Raw genomic sequence first — 9,122 nt, forward strand, 5'->3', positions numbered from 1 at the left:
AGCCAAACCTGCGTGACGTCACCACAAATAAGACAATGCATTTATTTAATGCTTTAAATTAATTGTCTTGCATTAATTTCAAATTTTTTTGCTAAAAACTACACAAACACTGGAATTTACGCTTACATGTATAGCAATTTTCTTTTAATAACTATGTCGAATTTTCAATATGGTAAATTTACTTATATTTACTAAATTCTTTATTCACAGATGCAAATGGACCTTATAAGATACATACATATACACACATATATATATTTATATATATATATTATATATATATATATATATATATATATATGGTTAGCTTTGGTTGTGTTCATTGCTCAAAATGTTGCTATAAAAATTGTACTTACATTTACTTATCGCAACATAAAGCCATCAAAGAACTTTCTAAATCCACTTGGTGCAGTTCTGCCAATCGGTTCTTTCAAACGGTTCAAATAGCGATTCAGTGATTTTTTTTCGTCATTACGTAAAACGTCATCGCGCGGTTTCCGACGTTCAAGGAAATCGTCTAATGTCTTGGCTACGAAAGTTCCTTACTTTTCTTATACTTCTTGGTTCCCAAAACAGTTCTCATTTTATTATAAATCAAGCATGTGTGAAGACGGTCTTCAGTTGACTCGACAATCGCTCCGACAGTCCACGTCATGAATCGTTCTACCATTCAATCAAGAACCGACACACATGAACGATTCTTTCGCGGAAATGTAGCTGTCGGGTCATTCAAACTTGAGCAACATCACAGTTTCATCAATATCATTGCTTTAAATTCGTTAGAGGCTACACGCCGTTTCATTTTACCTCAGCTTATTTTTTCAGGTGAAGCTGCTGCACTGCTACAGTAACGTTAGTTGCATGCAACGGTTTCTGCACACCTTCAGTTTGCGTCTTCATAAACTGGCAAACACGATACAGATGCACTAACAGATAATTCATAATACGAACATAAAGTCGTAAAGTAAAGGATATTCTCACCAGCGCAACAAGTCCTTATTCTGAGGTAAAAGATGTAAGTAAGAGCAGAGAGCAACGATGGTTCTGTTCACTAAACAAGACGAGTGTGTATCTGTGTAAGAAATGGCGCCCTCTGTTAGAACATCCTGTCAAAACAATTCAAATCGAAGTTTTGCATAGAGAATAGAAAAACGGTGATATAAATACTAATCCGGTAAACAAAAAAGTTTTATTTTCAAACACACATACACGCCAGTGCCATGTGATGGTTTGTAAGTTGTTTACAAAATGCATAGAACTAAAATTCAACATGGAGTGAAAATTAAACGACAGCATACGAGTTAACAACCCAATATTTCCATGGACAACATCTTTATAAAAAGCATTATTTTCTTTTAATCATATGAAAACTCATATGATTAACCGTGTTCCTGGCGTGTAGTAACAAAATACTATCAATGCTAGGACAACAGCTTTCAAGAAATAGTTCACACAGAAATTAAAATTGTCTTTTTTTTCACCCTTATGTTGTTGATTTTCTATCTCTTGTTTAGAACATAAATAAGAAATACCTTATGAATTCTTCAAACTACCATCTTTAATATTCCACAGAAGAGTCAGTGAAGCAGGTTTGGACCGACATGACAAGTGTTTTATTTTTGGTGAACTATTCCTTTAACAATATCAATCTACTATGTTAATCAGCTGCCTTTGGGAACTGTACATAAAGGCGGCAAAAAAGAAAAAAGTAAACTTACATTCTGGCATCAACAGTGTCAAGTCAGTGGCTCTTGAAAACTAGTGTCAGACACCTTTATTATCACAACTAGTAACCTCAGGTCTTAAGATAGAGAGTAACCAAAAGATATGAACATTATATGAAATGTTTGTTACGTGTTCTTCAAGTTGTCTGAATGCTGAAGCTGTCTTTATGAAGTGTCCATAACCAACAAACACACCACATTATAGCTGCCGGTCATATTTATCCATCTAAGAGTTTGAGAATACTTTCTCTCTCTTTCAAAGCTTTCCAAGCCTGATCTTTCTCTTTTTTTCGTTGGAGTGCGTTTCTTTTGCCTGGCTGCCATTATGCGACGGAATGCCTCCATAACCTCGTTATCAGCCACTCGAACCCGCTGTCGAAGCTCCTGTTTTCGCATTTCTTCTCGTGCCAACCTGCATGAACAGGGTGAAAAGTAAAAGTTGATGTTCCTAATCTCCTCAATTCTGGTATTTCACAAAGTATATGGGGGGGGGTTACTGTAGCAAAAGACATATCTAAATATACACACTTGACTGCTTCAATACAGCTCTCTAAGCTGTCATCTAAGTAAAACTACTATAGAAAGAAAATCCTAACTTGTCACATCAGACTGCTCCCTTTAACTCTTGAAAGATGACAGGCTTGTTTTCACGAGCTAGTCTTCGTCTTGTGCTGACAGCAGTTTTGATCTGGATCTGAGACTCACTTGAGCAGCTCCTGCTTGCGCGAACGGTTGTGAGCTGTTAGCGCTTTGAGTTCAGCCTGTCTTTTCTGCAGCTCGGCCAGCACCTCGTCTTCAGACTCTCCTCCGACACCTTGCCTCTCATCAGAGTCCAGCAGCCCCTGAGACACCAGCTCCTCTCTTATACGAGCCTCCAGAGAGCGTGTGTGTGGCACACTGGGCGCAACAGAAAACAGAAAATTACACCTTTACTATTTTCTATTTCAAAAACAAACAAAAAAATCTTACCAACCCGAACTTTTGAATGATAGTCTAAATAAGCAGGTGAACATCACTAACTGATTAAAATACTAAAATACCTAAATCATTTACCTGAAGGCTTTACCCTGGCTACGAGGCGATGTACCAGCCCCATCATCCTTCCCTGGAATGTCTGGAATGGGGGAATCCTCCATAGGGGATATGATGTTTTCCTACATATTTGAAAAAGGATAAGACTGAAACATAAGCTGAGGCAACTAAATATTGCACAACTTGTACTTATTTTAGCGCATGATGAGTCACTGACCTCAACAAGTGCTTGTAGAAGCCGCTGAGTAAGAGGGCCAAAGGGACAGCCGTCCTCTGGAGGTTCATGCTGAGACTCCGATTTCTTCAGCAAGGCATCTACATCTGTACCAACCAAAATAGGAGAAGATAAAAGATACAGATTTAAGACTAGACACAAAAAAAAAAAAAAAATGACAATGTTGCAACTGGAAACTCATTTTAAATCCTAGCATCACCTTTAGCATCCAGTTCAGAGAGAGGACCCATCATGCTTTTTTTCTTGTCATTGGCTCTCGCCCCCTCTCTTTGCTCCTCTAACAGGTCCTCTTGAGCCCAGCGTTGGGAATAGTGCTTTCCGAGGGCTGGGATCTGCAAAGAAAGCCAACAGTGAGTGCTCAGATGTGAACAACCAACACAAAAGCCATATAACATGCACTTCCCTGAATACAGAATCAGTTGAAGGAAAGGAAAGAGAAAGCTGCAGTAATGTATTGCAGAAACTGGTTTCGGAAAGATCTTTACCTTGTAGTATTCAGCATCATCATCAGCGGGTTTGAGCAGTTCTTCCAGAACTCTGATCTCTTCGTTTGTGATGTCTGCACAGTAAGGCTCCACCGACGCCCAGAAATCTGTTTTACACACATACATAACCACAAATGACTAAATACACTATCATTCAAAAGTTTGGGGTCGGTAGGATTTTTTTTATGTTTTTGAAAGAAGTTGCAAAAAACTCAAAAAATTATTTGATCAAAAATACAGTAAAAAAGGTATAATCCTGTGAAATATTAAAATTTTACAGTATTACAATAACAATTTTTCTAACTGAATAGAAGTATAAAATTAGGATTTTAGACTGAATCTTGAATATACTATAAAAGTTTCACTTTTTTAAATAAGTTACAAAAAAAAGAGAACTTTTACATGATATTCAAATTTTCTGAGACGCACTTGTATTTTAAAATGCTATTTATTTTTTAATTTATTTAACTTCCGTCTTTAGTGCCACAAGATCAATTTATTATTATTATCAATGTTGAAAACAGCTGTGCTTCTTATATTTAATAGTAATGTTATGTTTTTAAGTAGTAATATTTAATCAAATTCAAATTTTTGTTACATTTATCAATATATTCGTGGAAAACGATATATTTGTTTGGTAAAATAGAATGTTTAAAACAATGGCATTTATATATAAAAGAAAAAAAATCTGATTTTCTGAAAAAGAATATTTATGTTATATAAATGTCTTTACAGTCAATTCTTATCAATTTAATGCATTTAATTGCTGAATAAAAAAATGTACAGCTTTGACCTGTGTTTAGATCACATTAAATCCATGTTTAAATAATGTTTGATCTGTATTTAAATAACAATCTTTGTCTGAATACTCATTACTTAATGTCTCCTCTGGAATCAATAAAGTATGAAATGAAAAAAAATGTATATCTAGGGTTTCTGAAGGAGACACGATGGCAAAACCTGATCTGTATCTTATATCTGGTTATTCCAATAAATAAACATTATGCATCTCAGTTTCAACAAACCTGTTGGGAGCATCATTTTTAGGGTTGCGGGGTATATCTTGGGGGTCGACTTCAAATTCAAAGTCTTGGACCTTGGTCTGTATGTTCTTCGACTTCGGTCTACCTGGCCCAGGTCCGGGACCATGACTTCCTTTTCCATCAAGCTTCTGTTTTTTGGGCTTAGAATGGCGAGAAGAGGCTGCGAGATCTGGATCCTTCCCTAACTTCAGAAATCTTTTGTCCCCTTTTTTGTCCTGCCAGTCTGTAAGGATCTGAGAGTTTCAGAGAGCAAACATAAATCACTTTAGACAATTTAAGCATTAAGTGGGAGAAAGACAAATAGCAAAAGACTGTTCACCTGTCTCTGTTCTTCCAGTGCCCTGAGACGTCGACTTGCAGAGGACAGGAGTGTTTCCAGCTCTAGCTGAAGTGTGTCCAGCTCTTCAATGCCAATGCCATCGTCTTCTGAGCGGCTGAGTACTGCGGTGTAGCGTGGACACACTTTCACATGGTCCACAGGTTTAAAGTCATAATACTTCAGCGGGGGACAGTCCTTCAATTCACTCATCTTCTCAAGAACAGGAACCTATATCTGAGAAGAAGAAGAAAAAAAAACAGTATTAGAAAAGGTCAGAATTGTGTGAGGTTGTGTGGTTATGTGGTAATAGCATGATTGAAAGTAAGCAGTTAAGTTTGGACTGAGGCAATACAAGCAAACCCAGAAGAGGTGGACAACTGTAGATGTTATTTATAAGATTGTATAGCTGAAATTTAAACTCTTTTATGCATTGCAGTCCTATAATTTATTTCACTGTGTTATGTAATGAGCAGCCACAGCTAAAAGCTAACGTTACTTGCTAATTCTGCTGCATGCTGTTCAACCACAGAGCCGTTTGTTACACTTTATCAATAAATATATTCGATTACTTGCAATGAAAAGACATATGTCGCCAGTTAAACAATATGTTAAAACACCAAACATAACACTGAGTTCATATAAGGCATTTATTCATAAATATTATTGTTTACCTCCGATGAAGGGGCATCCATTACTGACTGAACCATTATCTCAGCAAGGGGGAGACAACTCGCCGATTAAGTTTTAATAACAATAACGTGTACAACAGTGGTTTTGTTATGATCAAAGTGCGTTTTAAAAAGGTTTGACCAATATTTATTTATTATTGGCGAACTCGTTGTTCAGTATCAGATAAATACCCCCTCTCGGTAGTTAACATCCTCAAGTTAACATCGCAGCGTATCGAATGGTACATTCCTGACTGAAGCTCGTCCGAACGGTCCAAACCACTGACCTATAATAGCGTATAAATCGAAATAATTTTTATAGACTCTTGCGCTGTTTAAAACCAGAATTACATTTTAAAAAGAGTTAAGGTTTATTTGAACACAGTGATATTTTAAGATCATATCATTTTGACAACAGCGTATTTGACCTTTCGTGTTATTTGCCATATAAGGAAGAAAAAGCGAATAAAGGTAAGATTGCTACTGGGCTTGAACGTAAATATTAGAATAGATGGGAAACGATAACGGTCGTTTTGGTGTTTATATTTACTTCTCCCAATTTAAGCGCTTAAGATAGAAACACGGGAACTTGTGTTTGATTTAAAATATATTTAATTATCAGTCATTTACTCTTATACATTTAAATCATAACCTCAATAATGTACTTTCAAAAATCCACTTCTAATATGTGTATTACGGGAAAGTGAGAAAGCAATACAGGCGTGTTTTCTGATATCCAGGCGTCAGAGGCGTGGCGTGCGGACTTCCGTCTTCCTCCACAGACCTCATATAAAATGGTAAGAGGTTTACATTTCTTAAAGTTCCTTAGATTTTTTTTATTATACTGCATGTAATCAAATGACTCCATAAACAGCCTTAGCATCAAACATTTGCACGCGGTCACCGCGGTGTTTTTCGCTTTATTTGATCGAGTGATGTTAGTCTGTCTTGATTTATGCTAGCTGGCTAACGTCAGTGATTTTACATCAAAACCTATTTTTGGCAGATTGAAAACATAAAATGCACATTACACTGCACACATACGATGTTTAACTACTGCCACGTGTTAAATTCATTTAAAACAGCCAATAGTTGTCAATAAGTGACATTCAGTCGGTTGATTTACACTTCTCCTAAATGACTGACACGAGTTTAATGGAATGGCCAAATACAACGCTACTCTCCCACCCACTGACAATCACCTTTCTGTGTTGTTGAGTATCATTTCATAGCTGTTAACTTATAGAACGAAGAGTTACATGTTCAACTTTTTTTGTATGTAGACGGCAACATTGCGACCCTACTTGAATGCGGTGCGCGCCACTCTTCAAGCAGCCCTGTGTCTGGAGAACTTCTCCTCTCAGGTGGTGGAGAGACACAACAAGCCTGAGGTGGAAGTTAGGTGAGGAACCTATAAAGCCCGCATCATTTGTATATGTTATATATGATGTATTTTAATATATATGATCAATGCATGTCTTTAAATACAGGAGCAGCAAAGAGCTTCTGTTGCAGCCTGTTGTCATAAGCCGCAATGAGAAGGAGAAGGTTCTGATTGAGGGGTCCATAAACTCTGTGAGGGTCAGCATCGCTGTCAAACAGGTAAGACATTCAAGATGAACTGCACAAGATCAATGTGTTTTTTGTTTTTGTCATCTTCTAAAGATATGAATGGTTTTCTTAGGCTGATGAGATTGAGAAGATCCTGTGCCATAAATTTATGAGGTTCATGATGATGCGAGCGGAGAACTTTTTCATCCTTCGGAGGAAACCTGTTGAGGTGAGCTCCTTTGTGAAATGTATTCAGTTTAATTTATTAAAGCAAGCGTGCATTAGTAATGGGAGAAACAATATTTTTCGAAACTGTAAATCAATTGAATCAGTTGCTTTGCAAAATGATTCACGTTTTGAAGGATTCGAAGCATAACACACTGGTCAGAATAGTGTAAATGGCAAAGAAAACATACCCAAAATATGCATGAGAACACCTTTTACAAACCAAATGCAAAAAACTAAATGCAATTACCAAATTATCTAATACCATTAAATAATAAGTGTCTGTATAATGTGTTATTTTATTCATTTTAAGAGCTTGTTTTATTTATTCAGAGAGCTCAGTTAAATAGACTAATTGGAGACTGATCACTACAACACTTCCTTTTGATTATACAAATGTTTCTTTAGAATGTCTGTTTACTTCTAAAATTATAGACATGATGTAACAAAGCCTCATTTACTGAAATCATGTGACTTTGCCAGTTTGGTGCATGCTTCAAATCTCTTGTTAAAATAAAAAAATAATTTTAAAGGTTTTCAAAAGCACCCATCACTAGCATGTATGGTTTTTTTGGTGGCGTTATGGAAGTGTGAGGAAAATATACATGTTTATGTGTGAGAAATCTTACGACTTGAAATGCATTGCTGAATGATGTTGTGCATGCTGAGCATTTAAACTGTTAACAAGTTTAACATGTTTTCTCATTTCCCTTTTTGTGCTTTTCAGGGCTATGACATCAGCTTCCTCATTACCAACTTCCACACAGAACAGATGTACAAACACAAGCTGGTGGACTTTGTTATCCATTTCATGGAGGAGATCGACAAGGAGATCAGCGAGATGAAGCTGTCAGTCAACGCTCGGGCCCGAATTGTGGCAGAGGAATTCCTTAAGAATGTATGTTTGAGATGTTGCATTTATATCAAATGTTTAAAAAAGTGGAAAATGTCGTTTTTTTAAATTTGTCTGTTTTTATGTATTTTTTTGTTTTAGTTCTGAGGATCCTTGTCTGCATTCCGAATACCCATCAGAGATTGGTGTTGCGTTGGTTCTTGTGGACAAAAACATTCAACGTTTTTCAAATCTCCACAGAGCAAAGGGGAAAGAGTTTATTAGTTAGCAACCAAGCAAGAAGATCTACAGGAACAACTGGCCAGTCTTGCAGTACTATATATGCAGTCCCCTTTGCCTTCTGTTCAAGGTGCTCCTTGTGCCCATGGATATTAAAAATATTACATTTAGTCAAGAATTTATTACACTCGTTTTCTGTTGTTAGGAAAAAAAAAATGAAAAGAAAACAGTCAAGGCAGGTCCTTAAAAGTATTACCTGTAATTAATATTGATGGGCACAGGAATCTTGTTGTTGTAGTTTTTTTGTTGTCTTTTATATACATTTACTCACATGCTTTCATTTTTGTTACAATGGGGGGAAAAAAATCAGGAATTAATTCAATGTTAAAGAGAGAGAAAAAAAAAATAAGAAAATGGGTGTTTATATTTTGGCACAGCTAAACTCCAATATTATAACTATACAACAAAAAAAAACCTGTGTAAAACATCATGACAATAAATTCAATAAAAATATATTGTGCTTTCTGTATCTCTTGGTATTTATTTTCAGATTGCATTCACATATCATTTTCTAAATTGCACCTTTTCTGGTAGTTTATTCTATTTTGATTGTGCTTTCTAGCCACGTATATACATTGATTTTTTTTTTCAGTTTTAGTTCTTATTTATCAGCTTTTTTTTCTGATACAATGCCATCTGAAATCTATTGAGCCAAATTATAACATTGCCAGCACAGCAATAGCACTTCAACGGACGAAAACACAGTTA

General features: G+C 36.1%; 2 protein-coding genes across 3 annotated transcripts; one reads left to right on the forward strand and one right to left on the reverse strand.

Moving 5' to 3' along the window:
- Positions 1-1,590: 1,590 nt before the first annotated feature.
- Positions 1,591-5,654, reverse strand: LOC113111010 (transcriptional adapter 3-like). Its single transcript, XM_026275377.1, is given in 10 exon segments — positions 1,591-2,014; positions 2,016-2,136; positions 2,430-2,621; positions 2,778-2,878; positions 2,974-3,077; positions 3,191-3,323; positions 3,477-3,581; positions 4,501-4,752; positions 4,839-5,072; positions 5,510-5,654. Coding segments are annotated over 9 exon segments (1,290 nt in total). The 5' UTR covers positions 5,049-5,072; positions 5,510-5,654; the 3' UTR covers positions 1,591-1,942.
- A 121-nt stretch (positions 5,655-5,775) lies between these two features.
- Positions 5,776-8,883, forward strand: arpc4l (actin related protein 2/3 complex, subunit 4, like). Of its 2 annotated transcripts, XM_026275376.1 has the most exons (7): positions 5,776-5,977; positions 6,247-6,303; positions 6,790-6,908; positions 6,997-7,108; positions 7,191-7,286; positions 8,010-8,180; positions 8,277-8,373. In XM_026275376.1, the coding sequence occupies exons 2-7, from the start codon at positions 6,301-6,303 to the stop codon at positions 8,280-8,282; spliced, it is 507 nt and encodes a 168-aa protein (XP_026131161.1). In that variant the 5' UTR covers positions 5,776-5,977; positions 6,247-6,300; the 3' UTR covers positions 8,283-8,373. The 2 variants fall into 2 exon arrangements, with proteins under 2 accessions (XP_026131161.1, XP_026131160.1); XM_026275375.1 differs by lacking the exon at positions 5,776-5,977 and having other exon boundaries at positions 6,272-6,303; positions 8,277-8,883.
- Positions 8,884-9,122: the final 239 nt, after the last annotated feature.

The sequence above is a fragment of the Carassius auratus genome, chromosome 11 (genome assembly GCF_003368295.1).
Source record: "Carassius auratus strain Wakin chromosome 11, ASM336829v1, whole genome shotgun sequence".
NCBI classification, from domain to species: Eukaryota; Metazoa; Chordata; class Actinopteri; order Cypriniformes; family Cyprinidae; genus Carassius; species Carassius auratus.

Excerpts from the sequence above, each read along its gene's own strand:
- arpc4l (XM_026275376.1), top strand. Across the intron at positions 6,909-6,996 it reads AAGCCTGAGGTGGAAGTTAG|GAGCAGCAAAGAGCTTCTGT; the intron begins GTGAGGAACCTA and ends CTTTAAATACAG. Across the intron at positions 7,109-7,190 it reads TCAGCATCGCTGTCAAACAG|GCTGATGAGATTGAGAAGAT; the intron begins GTAAGACATTCA and ends TGGTTTTCTTAG.